At 38.4% G+C, this 18,432-nt stretch overlaps 2 protein-coding genes across 10 annotated transcripts in view; one reads left to right on the forward strand and one right to left on the reverse strand.

Moving 5' to 3' along the window:
* The window catches only part of LOC123872703 (6-phosphofructo-2-kinase/fructose-2,6-bisphosphatase), a 32,692-nt gene extending 21,527 nt beyond the window's left edge, over nt 1-11,165 (reverse strand). The window contains exons 1-2 of one of the 9 annotated variants that reach the window (XM_045917156.1): nt 10,902-11,165; nt 9,700-9,949 (exon numbers count right to left, since the gene is read on the reverse strand). In XM_045917156.1, the coding sequence (XP_045773112.1) occupies nt 9,700-9,868 (169 nt within the window). In that variant the 5' untranslated portion in view covers nt 9,869-9,949; nt 10,902-11,165. The remainder of the gene's footprint in view (nt 1-9,699; nt 9,950-10,901) is intronic. The other 8 variants (XM_045917152.1, XM_045917154.1, XM_045917155.1 and 5 more) reach the window with 8 other exon arrangements.
* A 4,301-nt stretch (nt 11,166-15,466) lies between these two features.
* LOC123872707 lies at nt 15,467-18,399 on the forward strand. Its single transcript, XM_045917162.1, has 5 exons — nt 15,467-15,522; nt 16,134-16,450; nt 16,978-17,066; nt 17,581-17,755; nt 18,211-18,399. The coding sequence occupies exons 2-5, from the start codon at nt 16,202-16,204 to the stop codon at nt 18,238-18,240; spliced, it is 543 nt and encodes a 180-aa protein (XP_045773118.1). The 5' UTR covers nt 15,467-15,522; nt 16,134-16,201; the 3' UTR covers nt 18,241-18,399.
* Nucleotides 18,400-18,432: the final 33 nt, after the last annotated feature.

Consider the following 18,432-nt stretch of genomic DNA (forward strand, 5'->3'; position numbering starts at 1 on the left):
CACGGGTGGACACTACCACGAAAAATCCTATCTATTTTCCGGGATAAAACATAGCCTATACGGATTCGGAAGAATCCCTCTAAGTAATGGTAAAAGAAATTTTGAAATCGGTCCAGTAGTTTTTGAGCCTATTCAATACAAACATACAAAAATACAAAGGTTTCCTCTTTATAATATTAGTATAGATTATATATTGTATTATTTAATAACACAAATTATACTAAAAAAATACCTATCTTACTCCACGAAGAGTCGGGGTGTCCCCGTGGACCGGCTTGCATCTACATCGATGTTTGTACATAATAATTCGCATTTCGCATCCGTTTGAGGATGTGTTATGATAACCTAGAATTTGTCGTGACTCATGAACTCATTAGTAAGTTATTCACAGACAGATAAACTAAAGTATTTTGTTTATTTTTAATTTTTATCAAAGGCCCGCATAGGTATTTATTAGGTATAGTGTCTCCAAGATTTTTCCTCGCTTTGTTCGTCGGAAATAATATTGATAATTTCCTTTAATCCATCCATACTAATATTATAAATGCGAAAGTGTGCAGCTATCTACCTATCTGTCTGTTAGCTTACACGGCCTAACAATTGAACTGATTTTGATGCTCGGTGCAGAGTTAGTTTACATCGCGGGGACGGACATAATATATAGACTACTTTTTAAACCGGAAAATAAAGCCGGAAAATTAAAGAGTTCCCACGGGATTCATAAGGGCCCATCCATTCAACCGATTTAGGTATGAAAAATTTGGTACAGGGGTAGCTTGCATCGCGGAAATTGATGTATGCAATTTTTATCCCGGAAAAACACGTTCCCACGGGATATCTTAGATATTTTTTTTAATTAGTCTAGCTACGACCTTTTTCAAATAAGGCAGTGTATTCACATGTTAGTGAACAATTCTGAATTAAAATTTAAATAGTTAAGAAATTGTGAGTAATGATATTATATTCATCGTTATCGCAGTTCAACGCGCACGCGCGCCTCTCGTGACAACCTGTCTGTAAGCTTAGTATGAAGTTGTATTCGAAAACGTTTCTAGTTTTTAGATATCCAATGTCGAATGGTCCTTCGATTAGGTAAGGTATATTGATCGAAGAAATGGTCGCCAATGGTTGCCAACCCTGTGAGGTCGTCTCGCTCCACCTCACGACCTTGTTACAGGAAAATGAAATCATGGTAGATAGGAGTGAACTCAAAATCATTTATTCAAAGTAGATACCATGGTAGGTACCTATTGTGCACCTTTTGATGGTCACAATTGTTAGATTTGTAAGATGATATAGTGGTGATAATTAATTACGTAAACTGAAAACGTAAGCTACGAGGGTTCCAAACGCGCCCAAGTCTGAGAAGAGCCCACAACAAACTCGGCCGGGTATTCTTTTTTTTATTATCATCACTTTATAAAATCACTTAAGTATACTTATATAACTATCAAAGCTGTTTGGCAACTCATCGCCAAGCTTTCTTATCATAAAAAAATATCATGAAAAATCTAACTCCAGAAAATCTTAAGTGCCGGGAAATGGCGTCGCTTACGCGTTTCTCCGAGAAGTTGTCTGCGATTTGTTTATCTTTTCGAACTAAGGAAAACTTAAGTAGGTAGCTGTATGTACCTACACGCGCACGCGCAGTATTCGTGGTTCTTGCGTGTGACTGCGACAGGTTGAGAGACCGGTACTGAATGAGTGGAAATAGATGCTATAAATATTCTCTAGTGCCTAGTGATTCCAATATTTGAATGTGGGACTGTTTCGTGATGGATTTTACGCTAGGTCAAGGCTATATTCGGTCGTTGGTACAGAAATTCAGATAACAGTTCAGTAGGAAACAATTTTCTAACGCTGGCCATAAGTTTTTATTTCACGCTTTTTAAACTTTTTATCTTAGAATAGAATAGAATAAAATTTATTCATTGAAACCGACACATAAACATAGTATTACAAATAATGACGCTTATATACAAAACTAAAAATAAAAAAATACAAATAAAAAATATAAAACCTAGAATATAAAATTTAAAATATAAAACTTAAAAACTAACTTAACTTAACTTAACTTAACTTAATCTTGTAAAGATTTGTTCAATTTATACCTACGCATTACGCACTACCATGCCAGTGCATTGCCTTATTAGAATTTGGCTGGATACTATTAATATGTACCTATTGGTCGGATTCTAATAAGCGGCTTAGTAACAAAACTAGAAAAACGCTGATAATCTTCAAACGGCTGAACAGAATTTCTTGGATTATATAGCTAAGAACACTCTCGATCAAGCCACCTTTCAGACAAAAAACCTAAATCAAAATCGATTCATTCGTTTAGGAGCTACGGTGCCACAGACAGATACACAAACATACAGATACACCGACACACAGATGACACACGTCAAACTTATAATACCCCTTTTTTTGAGTCGGGGGTTAATATAATACATAGTTGCAATTGGTAACAGTGTGACTTGATGAGAAAAAATCAATTAGGTCCCAACGAGTCTACTGTGACACGATTGAGTGTGACTTTTTGGAAATCCACCAATAAATATTTATAACTAATGGAAACGGTCGGGACCCTTAGCGATGAGAGGAATACGACCCAAAGAGAAAGACAGAGATATAGAGAGATTTATATCTAACTAGCTAATGCCCGCGACTTCGTGTGGATATATATTTTTTAAATCCAGTGAAAACTCTTTTGTTTTCCGGGATAAAAAGTAGCTTATGTATTAATCCAGGGTATAATCTATCTCTATTTCAGCCAAATCCGTCCGTTTTTGCGTGAAAGGGTAACAAACATACATACACACACACACACGCACATACAAACTTTCGCCTTTATAATATTAGTGTGATAGCCAATTTAAATGCTTTATATAGCTCAGTGACATACTAGCTACTGAATACACAATGCGCTATAAAGATCATCCATATCTTACAAGATAACGACTACCTACTTATCGTGCTTATCAGTTGTTGTAACTTTATTGACAAGATGACAACTCAATTATTGCTGTAGATAAGAATTGTGTTTTCTTTGAGTCGATAAATCAAAACTACTTACTTACATCTTATATGCAAGATTGACTCATGCAGGTATTGCATTTATCTAAGTTGAAAATATTACAATTAAAATAATAAAATTGTAGAAAAGTGGTGTCTGTACAATGGAAATATATAAAAAAAAAGTAGCAGGGTTTGTTATTATATCGATGCCGAACCCGAAATTGTAATTAATTTTTTTTGTCTGTTTGTCTGTTTGTCTGTGTGTTTGTGCACGCTAATATCAGAAACGACTTATTCGATTTAGATACGGTTTTCACTAATATATTGTAGTAAGCTTCACTTAACATTTAGTGTTTATTTCATGTCAGTCGGTTCATAAATAAAAAAGTTATGTCAATTTAAAGAATCACGCTGCCCGAAAAGTCACTATTCCACGCGAACGAAGTCGCGGGCACAGCTAGTATTACAATAAAACTGAAAGCTAGCCTTATCTAATAATTACTATACAAATCATGCTCGCGTGAAATGGTGCCAAGAGTGGTGGTGGTACTGACGGCATACCCGCGCTGGACATCCAGGCTGATCCGTTGCGCAAAAAAAATGAGCCAGCCTTCAGATCTTCTGTCACCCGATGAGGCTATTAATCGCGGTGAAATGTCTCGTAATTTTTTTGCACTTAATACTCCATGGCCCTACTTTTGTCCTGGGAAATCAAAAGTTCCCACGGGATTTTAGACCCTAAATCCACGCCGGCGAAGCTGCGGGCATCAGCTAGTTTGAAATATTATCGGCGACGGCGTTTCTAGAGCCAACAGCGAATTTCCTTTCTACTCTATATAGTCTGCAACCACTATGGTAACTAAGAAGTATCAGGATTGCAGACTTTTCAAAAATTTATATATAGAATGGATAATGGGGCGCCAGCCAGCCATTGTTGTTCGCAGTTATAGTGTCCTTATACCCATATACCCTTATGAACTCTAATATAATGACGCGCTGCAATATCTTACAGCGCCATCTGTCGACGAATTTATACTTGCCACTTAGGCAGCGACCAGCTAACCTTGGTAGTGGCAAGTATATTTTTTTTTAGTTTGTAAATCAATGCACTTAGGCGATAAAAGGCGACTACACAATATATTATTCTATCCACGGAAAGAAGTTAGTATATATTACGTAATCCCATACAAATGACAGAGCCAAAAATCTCAGTGGGCGTCAATCATTTTGAGCCACCAACCAATCACAAAATAAAACTACGTTTTACAATAATTGAAGTTTGTGAATTTCGCATTGTTTTGAAAACGTTTTCGAATTGAATTTCGAATGTATTTTTGAAAACAAGTTTGTGATGGAGAAGCTAATAGCTATGATAGACTAGGTGATGCCCGTGACTTCGTCCGCGTGGATTTAGAGTGTGAAATAGGGGTTTTAAAAACCTAACTTCACGCGGGCAAAGTCGCGGGCATCAGCTAGTTTTGAATGAATAATTTGACTTTGACTTTGACTTAGATAGCGTAGATCTACGTCGAGTACACTGATGCAGCACGTGCATCATACCGTCATGTTATCTCGACATTCACCTTGAAGATATTACTGTAATCGTAATCTGTAATACGGTAATACTTTGTTCGTTTAGCTTACGAACGCGACTTTGGGCGTGGGCGTGGGAGACATATTTTTTACCCGAATGCGGCAAAGCCAAAAGAAAGGATATGTTTGTATCGAGATTCTGTTCCACCGTAGCGCCTGAACTACTGGGCCGATTTTGATGAATGAGGTGTCAATTGATTCGTTGGAAAGGTCCGGAAGGCATAGGCTATACTTTATACGAAAAGAAATGACAACGGACGTTACATCAAACAAAGTGGAGATATCCAATAGTAGATTGTATAATAAGGGAGCAAAATAATATTTTTACGGCGAGGGCGCTTTTTTGAATCCAGAGTGAAGTGAGTGAAAATTTTTTTTTGCTATTATATCGAGTGGGATGTCAAATAAAAGAGGAGAAAATTCTGAGCTCATGAATATATTTGTACAACAACATTAACATATACCAAGCGGCAGAAAAATAATTTTACTCTTATATTTCAGCGTTTATTAAGACGATCGCAGTCGTAGTTTTAGTTTTCAACTTTTTCTTATTAAATTACGAGCTGACGCCTCGACTTCGTCCGCGTGGATTTAGGTTTTTCGAAATCCCGTGTGAACTCTTTGATTTTCCGGGATGAAAAGTAGCCTATTTGCTAATCTAGGATATTATCTATCTCCATTCTGAATTTCAGCCAAATCCGTTTAGTACCTACTTAGTTTTTGCGTGAAGGAGTAACAAACATACACACACACACACACACATACACACAAACATTCGCCTTTATAATATTAGTGTGATATTAGTGTGATTTATTTGATGACGAGGACGTTTCTAAGAAAATGAGTCTGCCCTCGCGTATGAATAGGGATGATGACTGCTAGTCAAATCAGTGACTTTTTATCAAACGTCAAAACGCTCGCTTAGTAAGAGAGCTTGTATGAAATTCACAGACGTGTGAAACATTTAACGTGATGAGATGTAGGTACTTTTTTTTAGTGAAATCGATAATTTAAAATGGTTAGCAAACTTAAAACTAACAGCGGTGGATTTTACGAATTTAGGAAAACCCTCTATTTAATAATTCCTAAGAAATAATTTATTTTTAACATAAACATCCGCCCAAATGCGGTTGTGATTTTGCATGCGATTTGTAGTCATTAACATAGTATAACATATAGTACAACATACAACAGATAGAATGGATGCCCACTACTCTATCCGCGGAATGAAATTAGTACCTAGATAGCGCACTATCTGTCTCATCGATGCATACAAATGATAGAGTCAAAAATCTCAGCGGGCGCTTACCATTTTGAGTCCAACCAATCACAGACGAAACAATGTTTTCTAATTGAAGTTCGAATGTTTTTTGAAAACATTTTCGAATTGAATTTCGAATGTTTTATGAAAACATGTATGTGATTGGTTGGTGCCAAAAATCTCAGAGGGTGCTAACCATTTTGAGTCCAACCAATCACAAACGAAACAATGTTTTTTTAAAATATTTTCGAATTGAATTTCGAATGTTCTATGAAATGTTTAAAAATTCTATGTTTGTGATTGGTTGGTGACCGTCCACTGAGATGAATGAATGTAACATCCGTGATGACTTCGTCTGTGTTGGCGTGCCCTGCCTTTTTGGAGTGTTTTTTTTTATTAAAACTGACTGGAAAGCGCTCTAAGGGGTGCCGTGCGTATGTCGGCGAGCGCCGGCACAGACGGGGTCCATACTTGTATAGTTTTACTAACTTGTTACCAATAACTACAAACTTGACATTGGCTAATCTTTGTAAAGCCAGACGAGAGAGAGAAAAAAAAATCAGTGATATTGTTATCAGAATTACATTGTACCGTGTTTAATCTGACCCAGAGAGAATTGAGAGCTTTAATCGAAATGAGATTCAATGGAAATCTAATGCAATAAGTGCGGTACGGTTATGAGATGATTGAAATCGCTGATTGTTAGATAGAATATAGGTAGGTACATTATAGGTACTACTTACTACTAATAATAAGTACCTTCTAGTAATAAGTTAATTTTGCAAACTTCTAAGTTGTTGTCTGTCTGTCTGTCTGTCCGTCTGTCGTGTCTGTCAAGAAAACTTATAGGGTACCTACTTCCTGTTGACCTAGAATCATGAAATTTGGCAGGTAGGTAGGTCTCATAGTACAAGTAAAGGAAAAAATCTGAAAACCGTGAATTTGTGGTTACCTAACAAAAAAATAATCAAAATGTGTTCATGAATTTGTGAGTAACTCAGGTCAAACTCATTATTTTGACTAATTTCTTAAACTAAACACTTTCAAGTAAAGATTTTTATGTAATCCTGTGAAGATGATACTGCCATTGTTGGAATTAGAATGCCATAAGCCTACTTTGTCGTATTAATTAACAAATTGCGAAAAACCAAATTAAATTTGAATTTTGCGGGCTAACCTAACCTAACCATTACTTACCGTAATATAACTTTAACCACCATGCATGCATGAATGTCACTTACCAGCATCTGGACCGTTATATTATCATGTAGGTAGATACCTACATAATAATATCATAAGTACCTAGATAAGTCGTGCATTCAACGCGTTCGCGTTATTCCCTACCTAATGATTGCATTGTTTAACTTGTAACTAAGTCTAAGCACGGTATAATAATATTATAAGTTAGTGTTATTATGTCTTAAAAAAGTTACTTAGTAACGTAGTAGGTATGAAGAAATTACCATAAAAAAATAGTTAAAATAACCTTCAAGAGGATATGTTTTAGATACCTAACATTAGCTCTACTATAAACAAAGACTTCTTCTACTAATGTACCTATTAGAAGTCGTCACACTTCATACTAATATTAAAAAGGCGGAAGTTTGTGTGTATGTTTGTTACTCCTTCACGTCAAAACTACTGGACCGATTTGGCTGAAATTTGGAATGGAGATATATATTATCCTAGATTTAGATTAGAACATAGGCTACTTTTTATCCCGGAAAATCAAAGAGTTGCCACGGGTTTAAAAAACCTCTATTCACGTGGACTAAGATAGTTCATATTTTATTATCTAGTAGTGAATAAAAATAGAAAAAAAATGATAAATACTTATCTAGAATCTAGGAAAGACTCGAAAGTACAATCACGAAGTTTTCAACCGAGTTCACCCTTGACCTATAAAATCTTAACGATCGCATCCTTGACGCCGCTAAAGCTGCCTTTCCACCAAAGATAAGAGCTAAACTTCGAAACGATGTGTCTATTTCCATCAAAGGTGTAGCGGAGCGCTCTCTGCCCCACTTAGGGGACATAGGACCTTATAACAGGGCCAGGGTATTAAAATTCTTTAATTACTTAAATAGGTACTATTTTTTTATCTGCAGGTTAATCAGTTCCAAAATCTCAGTAGGGGTGGCTCTCTTTTGAAATGAATACAGAGAACTCTATGTAGGAACGTACTAAAAGGATTTTCATTTTTTAAGTCGGTAAAAAATAAAACACTTCAAATCAATCATTAACCTAATTTCGGTAAAATACTCACTCGATTGACAAAGCAAATATGTAAATAAAGATAACTCAATTATTGATTAAGATAAAGAACCACATTGAAGGGTACAGAGTTAAAAGTACATGGGTGCAAGAGGTACAAGAAATGTTTACTTGATTGATTTTATTGTTTTATACCGGTACACAAAACATATTTAAAGGTAAACGGGCACTTTAGTATGGACACCATACCCACGGCGGCGGACACAAGCGAAATTAACAGTATATATAAAAAAAAAAGAAGAAACCTGCATGCCTGAGAGTTCTCCATGTTCTCAAAGGTGTGTGAAGTCTGCCAATCCGCATTGGGCCAGCGTGGCAGACTAACTATGGCCTACATCCTTCTCATTCTGAGAGGAGACCCGTACTCAGTAGTGGGGCGGAAATGGGTTGATCATGATCATGACGATGAAGCCAGTCACTAGCCACGCACAAAGAGCACAGCTGTACAGTACAGGCACAGCTGTACTAGTTCACACTGGCTGTATAAATTACTATAGTTGTAGTCTAGGAAGCCATATTATTTCATGGTTGGTTATTGTAAAGCCGTTTCTTAATCGAATCTACTTAAATTAGATAAAGTATAGTCGGTAACTAGTACAAAGTAGTTTAGTTTAGTTAGCTACGAGGGTTCCAAACGCGCCCTGATCTGAGAAGAAGAAGAATAAAGACATCAACATTAGACCTCTCCGGAGCCGCAGCAGAAATGGCATAATTTGTACTAGAAGGCTAGTTTTAAGATTTATTGTAATAACATTTTTAATTAAAAAAAAACTAAAAACTAAAGAAAGGGTGCCAACGCCCCCAGGTCTAAGAAGACGTATATTCCCTACCTTTCTTTAAAAGAAAATAGGCATCTTCTAGCAGGCTCGCTCCACCTTACCTTAGGTTCCATCATCATTTATCACCTATACCTAACTGTTTGGTGTGACTGCAGTCAAGCGCAGTGTAGTTTTTTTTATTGCATGATAGGCCTGCGCTTAACGATCTTAAAGAAAACAATGATGAGGTCTAAGTTGGAGCGCGTTTGCCTAGAAGATACCTACTGCCTATTCACTCTTGCCTTGAGGGTACCCAAGTTATACGGGGCAGGAAACACGGACGCAGGAAGCGCGTTCCAGACCTTAGCGGTTTGTACCAGAAACGTTGAGCAAAAACGCTTAGTGCGAGCAGATTGGATGTCGATCACATAAAGATTCACAGCAAGCAATTTCACCCTCACCACCGGGGTGCCTGGTGCACTACGACCGCCCGTTGTGCCAGATCCTTTTTCCACGCACATGCAAACTGTGGAATGAACTTCCATCGGCGGTGTTCCCATTAAATTACAACATGGGGTTATTCAAGGGGCAGACCAACAAATTCCTAAAAGGCCGGCAACGCATCGGCGGTATCTATGATGCTGCAAATGTTCATGGGCGGCGGTAATCACTTAACATCAGGTGACCCGCTCGCTATTTTTTATAAAAAAAATGATACCAAACGCTCACGATTTCTCGCTGTTGTTAGAACGATGGAGGAGGTGAAGTTAAAAAAGAAAGAAAATACTATACCTCGTATGGGGAACGGCTTGGTCATGATGGTCTCTGTCACCGGCGGCAGCAGCCGCTGCGTCTCCGGCGACATGACGCTGGTGCACAAGTTCAGCTCATGGCTCTTGTTGTCACAGTTGTTGTTGACGCCGCCGCGAAGCCGCAGCGACGGCCCGTTCACCGCGTCCATCGGAGCGCACTATCGCATGACTGGTGAGCACAACTCTAATACCATCTCTGGAGAACAACACTCACTATTGCTAAGGCTCCACTATCGGGATACGGCAAATGATTCAAACATTAACTGGTCACACTATTTGAGAATCGGGAATCGTGATACGGCGAATGTTTAGTGTTTCGAAATTTTTTTGAATGATCATCATCATCATCAACCCGTTGCTGGCTCACTACTGAGCAAGGGTCTTCTTTCAGAATTAGAAAAACTTGGCCATAGTACACCACGCAGACTAAGTGCGGTTTGTCGAACTTCACAAACGTTTGAGAAAACTATGGAGAACTCTCAGGTATGCAGGTTTCCTCACGATGTTTTCCTTTACCGTTGGATAAAACCCCCAAACCACTTAACCCATAAATAGGAGGTCGACCGACCACTAGGCTATCAATATGCTCTCTAACGATAGTTCGGCATTCGGCAAATCAACTGGCCACAATGGGAATCGGAAATGGGGATATGGCGAATGTTTTGTGTTCGACAAAAAGTCATTTTGGTCCAATTCCTCAAAATCCCTCAACAATGTTCAAGCCGTAAGCTTCCGAGGTGCAATTTATGTCATAGTATGTTTACTGTCGAGCACTGTTGAGGGATTCAAGGACCTGGATCCATACATATTTGTCCATGATATATTTTGAGTAAGTTTGGCAAATCAGCCGGCCGGCAAACGTAAAATATTTTGTTATAGCAAACAGTTCTCCCTGTAGTTTATAAGAACTACATATACATATATATTCCGGAAAGACGAAAAATTCTCGCAGGATTTAAGCCGCATTTTCATTAGGGGACATTTGTAGCGCGACTCCCTGTAGTTTATAAGAACTACATATATATATTCCGGAAAGACGAAAAATTCTCGCAGGATTTAAAATAAAATCTATAGTCGCTCCAACCATTCGGGTTAGCGCGAATGCGCGAAACGAAACGATCGCCGCCGGCTACGGTTCGCGATACGACGAATTGTTTGCCGAATCCCTATGTGGAGCCGTACCATGTAGATTAACACTCACTATCACTATGAGTATCAGCTGATTTTGTAGTTTATATTACAAAAGCGGGCGATGTGTCGGCGCTTATGTGCGCAGTTAGCACTATCAATCGAACCGAACGCACTGCACTAGCTCGATTATATTATTATCAGAGAATGTACATAATGTTTGTATGTAAGCAAGTCACGACGGTTCTCGCGGGCGCCGCGTGTAGGACTGACGGGTTTGGGCAGAATGCCATAATATCTGATGTGATATCTACGTCACAGACACTGCACGTTGTGTTCGTGTGTTTGCACGTACGTCACACGGAATATACATTCCTTTGCCTGTTGCTTTTAATGATTTTATAGAGTCACTCGTAGTCGTACACCATAAAGAAGGACTTAAGTACAAGATGAAGTTCAACAACACTAAAACCTTACCTACTAACTACTAGCCGCGAACTTCCGATGGGTAGCGATAGAAATATAGTAAAATTATTTTTCTGTCGCTCGTTGTATGTTAACAAATCTATAATAATTACGAGTATGAAATCATATTTTTTCCTCTTTCATTTGATATCACACTCTTTACACGAAGACCCCCATTATTTGGATGTAACATCCGTCAATTCAATTTTTTTCGTATAAAATATAGCCTATGTCACCCGGACCCTGATGACGAATTGATTGACACCTCACTTATTAAAATCGGATCAGTAGTTTAGGCGTTACAGTGGAACACACTTATATACAAACATACATAGATTGCTAAAATCATAACCCTTCCTTTTGGCATTGCCGTACGCGGGTAAAAAAGTGACTACCTTAAGACTAAAATTATGATGACCTTTAATAATAACCGTTAATTCCAATTAGAAACATGCTTTCTAGCTCCATGACTTCCCGCGGACGTTCTTGACGGCGCGGCAGCCTCTCTGTCACTCGGTCCATACAAACCTAGTTTGGTTCTCATTCGAATGTGAACCAATCAAGCAAGTCTGATAACAGCCAAGCGCTAGTCTAAAATAACAGTATTGGGTAATGTCGGCTGCATTGTAGAATACCTATTCTAAATTCTACGACTCTAAAGTCTACAGTGCTGACTGTAATTGTCTCCTAAGTTCTAAGTATGAATCTACAGTCTCGATTGTATAGTGAAGTATTATATAAGTTCTTTGACTCTTCATACCATCTACATTGCCATCTGTATTGTGGTCTTCTAAGTTCTACGTCTCTACGTCTGTATAGTACCAGCTGTATTGTTAACCCCCGCCCAAAAAGAGGGGTGTTATAAGTTTGACGTGTGTATCTGTCTGTGGCATCGTAGCTCCTAAACTAATGAACCGATTTTAATTTTTTTTTTTTTTGTTTGTTAGGTGGCTTGATCGAGTGTGTTCTTAGCTATAATCCAAGAAAATCGGTTCAGCCGTTTGAAAGTTATCAGCTCTTTTCTAGTTACTGTAACCTTCACTTGTCGGGGGTGTTATAAATTTTTAATTTAGACGTACACTTGTAATCTACTAAGTTCTATGATTCTATAGAGCTGATTGTATAGTTAAACTCTAAGTTTTACTACTCCAAGTCTACAAGGGCGATTGTATTGTAGAGTCTTCACAGTTCTACGACTCTACGGTGCCGATTGTATAGTGAAGTAGGTATTCTAAGTTCTTTAGAATACCTACTTCTAGAAAAGGAGGGAAAAAAGTAGATGTGAAGGGGCAAAACTGTTGTGCTGTATTTTAGGCTGCGAGGCGGGCACACAGCCAACAAGGAGACAGCAGGGGTTTTAGCCGGTAAGAGTCCGGCACTACCCAGTGGGTGTCAATGAGGATTTTCCCTGCTGTATAAGAAAAAAAAAAAGGTATTCTAAGTTCTTTGACTCTAAATCTATAGTGGCGACTGTATTTTGTGACTGTACTTTGTAGAAGACTTAGTTTAGTAAGACGACTCTACAATGTGAGTAACATGTTTGCAGAGTTTATGCATTTAGCAAGAAGATGCTAAATAACTTGCGCATTTTTAAACAATTGTGATCACTAAGATGGTAGATCTATAAGCAAATATATTAGGCAGGTACCTTCCTACATTGTTACACGATCATTCAATTTAATTTTCCACACCATAATATTAGAGCGCAGGTTATCACAGTATATAGCCACAGCACGTAAAACTGTGGCTTTAAACTGTGGAATAATTTTACTAGAAGAAATCACGAGGTACAATTATGTACGCATTATATTATTAAGTACCTAGGTACCTAAATATATTTGTGAGGTAAGTACAGAAAAAATTATGTGATTACTGATTAGGTATGCCTTAGCATGTCTAACTCTAAAGTATTATATTTTTATAAATAATGCCACACAGTCATGTTTATTTTATGTTCCTACATAAGTACCTAAGTTACATACCAGATTGGTCACATTGTAACATACCTAGGTAGGTATAATATTAGCATTAGTTATGGTTAGTGGACAGTTGATAATGATAATAATTCAACAAAATGTCTGTTTATGTCAGCGACAACGTTTCGTGAAAATAACCGATGCATTACAATTTAAGAATGGACCTATAAGTATTTAAGTACCTTTATTTTTTTTAGCGAATTAGGGTTCCTAGAATAAATAATCTCATCATTGTTGAGTTTTTTTCCGGTCAGGGAACATCACGTTATAATGCCATACTTAGTTATATTATTAAACTAGCTGATGCCCGTGACTTCGTTCGCGTGGATGTAGGTTTTTTAAAATTCCCGTGGGAACTCTTTCATTTTCCGGGATAAAAAGTAGCCTATGTGCTAATCCAGGGTATAATCTATCTCCATTCTAAATTTCAGCCCAATCCGTCCAGCAGTTTTTGCGTGAAGGAGTAACAAACATACACACACACACACACATACAAACTTTTTCCTTTATAATATTAGTGTGATGTCACAGTGCGCAGCAGGGCCAACGACATTTACGAGTTCTCCGACGCACTTTGAGGCACCTTTGAGGCGAGAGGATAGGTGCCTATTGTATCCAATCCACCAATTTCTCAATTTCAGGCTGTTACTGAGAATTTCTTTACAAAATACCCCAGTAGCTTTTCATGCCCTACCACGGACTTGAACCTTGGACCTGAAGGTCCGCAGTCGAATAAGCTGTCTATTAGAACAATAAGGTACCTAGTCAAAGGTTGCTGAGTATTCGTTTTTAGTATGGCTAAGGTTCAGTTGCATGACAGGCGGTTAAAATTACGTTATATAAGTACTAATAAAAACAAAGTGAATTGCACAAATCTGTATTCAATATTTATACCTTCATGATTAAGGTTAAAGATACAATTTTGGTTTAAAGGTAGACAGATGACTTTTTCATTTATAATATTAATTATTATGGATTTTACCATAACCGTAATAATTAACCAGTGCCGGCTTGTTAAGGCCAACGGCGGGCGGTAGCAACCACTATAAGTGGCTCCTTTAATTAAAAATATAAATATGGTACACATTTCATTTACTCATAATTTTCCACCCTCTACACTTAGGTATAACTTTTATTTCAACGTGAAATCAGTCTTAAGGCAATTGGTTAAAATTATATTTTTAATGTCGCTTCACTACTAAAGGCACATGCTAGCTATCTGGCGAAAATATAATTTGTGAAGGTAGATTTTCCATTTTGATTGCGCGCCGACTGGAGGGCGCCAGGATATTGATTGCATATTGCATCTGGGCGCTACTACGAGTATATGGGTTAGAGCCGACCCTGACCGTAACGTTTAACACATGTCTTGCCACTGGGTCTTAGTACCAATTTACGTGCTCAAATACAGTTCGACTGCAGTGATATTGCGTGTTTCGTGGCACATAAGCTGTCTAAGCTATCGACGAAACCTGAGCTACGCAGTTCTGGTTCTTTGCCTTTGCGACGATTTGTTCCGACAATGTGACGGATTGTGACTACCTGACACTAGGTTTTGGAGTCCACGGGGATTTAGGTCTTTAAAAATCCCGCGGGAACTCTGATTGTCCGAGATAAAAGTACCTAGCTATGTTCGTCTCCGGGATGCAAGCTATCTCTTTACCCGTCAAAATTGGTTAAAAGTATAGACCGTGAAGCGTAATAGACAGACATACACTTCCATTTATAATATTAGTATGGGTTCGTTAACCATAATGTAACTTTAACCGCTTGTCATACAACTGGGCCTTAGTACTAATTTACGTGCTCAAAAACGGTTTGACTGCAGTGACATTGCGTGTTTGGTATCACGTAAGCTATCGACCAAACTTGAGCTAAGCAGGTCAGGTTCTTTGCCACTGCGACGCTTTGTTCCGACGCGACCCCTTGTGGCTACATGACCTTAGACCTGCTCGTGTGTACCCTCTTTATAGTGCCTCTTCGACTAAGTACGTGCTTGAATAAGCTAAGTAACTCGAGTGATCATAAGCACACTTATTCAAGTGGGAAACTTACTTATGTTAAAAGCTCTTTGTTATTTGTGTTTTGTGAATCGGGTGTTTTAATTTAAAAGGTTTTCAATAGATTAAAAGTTACTTAGTAAAAGCCAGACATAAAGCTATCGAAAAATTGCGAGCGTAGGTACCACCTACCTACCTAAATTTTCTTCGGCTTTTCCACGCATCACGCAGCAGGTAGGTAGGTATGTCTCCTAACATTTTCATACCTACGACACGTCATTTGAATTCCGGTTGCAATTATTTTCCGCCATATTTTGTTCCTGGCCTTTTTAAGGTTCCGTACCTCAAAAGGAAAAACGCAACCCTTATAGGTAGGATCACTTTGTTGTCTGTCAGCCTGTCGTGTCTGTCAAATAAACTTAAATGGTACTTCCCGTTGACCTAGGATCTAGACAATGAAATTTGGCAGGTAGGTAGGTTTTATAGCACAACTCACAAGTAGAGGAAAAAATACGAAAACCGTGAATTTGTGATTATATCACCAAAAAAAATTTTGAATGTATTTCAATTTTCAAAGTAAGATAACTATACCTAGTAGGGTATCATATGAAAGAGCTTTTATACCTGTACATTCTAAAACAGATTTTTATTTATTTTTATGCATAATAGTACTTATTTGCTTTATCGCGCAAAATGTCGGAAAAAATACCCGAGTACGGAACCCTCGGTGTGTGAGTCTGACTCGCACTTGGCCGGTTTTATAATCAATTAGCTCTTTCAGGTATTGTGATCTCACCTGATGGTAGGTGATGATGCAGTCAGTCACAACAAGTCTTTTTATTTAGAGTAAAGAAGAAGATAAAGTGGGCAATAATAATCAAAGCAAAGGAATGTTTGCAACCTTCCTCCCAAAATGAACATGTTCCAATCAATCCTGGAGACGATCCCCGCGACGCGGTCGCAGCTGGTCAACGACCTGGACATACCGGATGACGTGTCTGTGCAGCCCTACATCTGGAGCGAACCTGAAGAGCTGGAGAGTGACAGCGTGACTTCTGTGAGCATCGATGAGCTGGACGTCAGGACTGTCAGCTCGGAGTCCAGCCTGGCGCTGTCCAGGGCGATGACTGACTCAGAGATTGATTACGGGAGATATAGAATGGTAGTACCTACTTAGTTCTAAGGTCTTATTTAGTTAAGTATGGTTAGCTTCCGTAGTAAGTCTGCGATCTGTGTTTTGTGGCTCTTGCTACGTGGACAAATGCCCACATGCACGCCTCCATATAACATTATAGAGAACTATCACACTAATATTATAAAGGCGAAAGTTTGTATGTGTGTGTGTATGTTTGTTACTCCTTCACGCAAAAACTACTGGACGGATTTGGCTGAAATTTGGAATGAAGATAGATAATATCCTGGATTAGCACATAGGCTACTTTTTATTCCGGAAAATCAAAGAGTTCCCACGGGATTTCGAAAAACCTTAATCCACGCGGGCGAAGTCGCGGGCATCGGCTAGTAGATCATGTTTGCGAACGTACGAGACCACGAAGGAAATCCACCAATCTGTATTTCGATTTGAAACCAATTTTTTCCAACTTGACAACACTGTCTACTTACTATGTTTTTCTAACCGCGAAAGGAATATAAATTATTCTCTTCTCAATGCCTTTTTTTTTATTACAGCTCAAGAACCGGAGCTTCAGCGATCCCTGGGTTCAAATCAGGATTGCATTGGACGCCTTCCCTCCGGGCTACCTCGACTCATTGAACAGGTAGGGTAGGTACATATACTTACTTATTTACCGTATAGGTACCTAATTATTTTACTGGAGTATTTAACGAACCGCACCATTGTGCAGAAAAGAGCCCTTAGGCATTTCATATAAATGTTCGCCGAGATGCGATTATCTACTATGAACGAGGTTCTAGGTTCGATTCTCAGTAGATATCTATCTGCTGGGAATGGAGCATGGAAAAAATGAAATGGCTACGAAAGACTTCGGATGCTTGCTGCCGATTGAAAGTCACTTGGGAACTGATTTTCCGGGATAAAAGTAGCCTATGTCACTCTCCAGGTCTTTAACTATACCTATTACCTACTCATGCAAAAATCACACCAATCCGTTGCTCCGTTTTCGAAAGCATGGCCCGATTAGTGGGAGAAGCCACCCTTTGCGGTTAAAGAATTTATTCTCAAAAGAAATTATACAAACACTTATCTAATGAGAAATTATAGTGTAGAAGTCGTCAGGCTGCTAGCTAATTAAGTATTCTCTTCTGTTCAAGTTTCCAAGGCAGTTCCTCGGAAAGCTCAGACGAGCTCAGTCTGGAGCGGCACCGATATAACGAGGAGTTAAAGCTGAAGATGGAGAGGTTCTTCGACGAGGAGTGCCGGGTGTTCTCCCCTGACGACCCCGGCTTGATTGCGCTGCAAGACGCTTTGCAGAACACTGAGTTGAAGGTACTCGTACACTTATCTATATCTACCGCCATAAAAGGTGAAACTGACGATAGGCATATTTAAAAAGTTAAGTGAGAGTCAGACTCGCACACGTTCCGTACCACTATCATCGTACAAAAATATAACAATTTTTTTGTGATGTGCTTACATCACCAAACGAAAACCATGAATTTGTGCTTACAAATTCACGGTTTTCGAATTTTTCCCTTACTTGTGCTTTAAGACCTTCCTACCAGAAAAAGTTAATGATTCTAGGTCAACGGGAGGTAGGTATCCTATGAGTTTCTTGACAGACACAACAGACAGACAGATAACAAAGTGATCCTATAAAGGTTCCTTTTCATCCGACTCCGGCAAATGGCTTTTAGGTAAATGCTTTGAGTTAGGAATGCTTCGAACTAGGAAATTATTATTCTTATGAAATATTTCTAACATATTGAAATCTATCTTTTCAGAGCACAGATTCAGACAGCAATGTTTCGTGAAGAGTCTCAGAAAATGCTATGGCTGCCTAACTTAAAAATATTTCAATGGATCAATAATAATAATTTATAGATGCCTTGATGAGTTTTTCTGCACTTAATTTGAACAAAATCGGTCTAGTCATTTTAAGAAATTACAAAAGTGATATTTAAGTAAAAGTACCTTTTTCCAGTTAGTACCTTATTACGTCCTAT

Source organism: Maniola jurtina, chromosome 15 (genome assembly GCF_905333055.1).
Source record: "Maniola jurtina chromosome 15, ilManJurt1.1, whole genome shotgun sequence".
In the NCBI taxonomy this organism is placed as follows: domain Eukaryota; kingdom Metazoa; phylum Arthropoda; class Insecta; order Lepidoptera; family Nymphalidae; genus Maniola; species Maniola jurtina.

Excerpts from the sequence above, each read along its gene's own strand:
- LOC123872707 (XM_045917162.1), top strand. The coding sequence starts at position 16,202 with ATGAACATGTTCCAATCAATCCTGGAGACGATCCCCGCGACGCGGTCG. Across the intron at positions 16,451-16,977 it reads ATTACGGGAGATATAGAATG|CTCAAGAACCGGAGCTTCAG; the intron begins GTAGTACCTACT and ends TTTTTATTACAG. Across the intron at positions 17,067-17,580 it reads TACCTCGACTCATTGAACAG|TTTCCAAGGCAGTTCCTCGG; the intron begins GTAGGGTAGGTA and ends CTTCTGTTCAAG.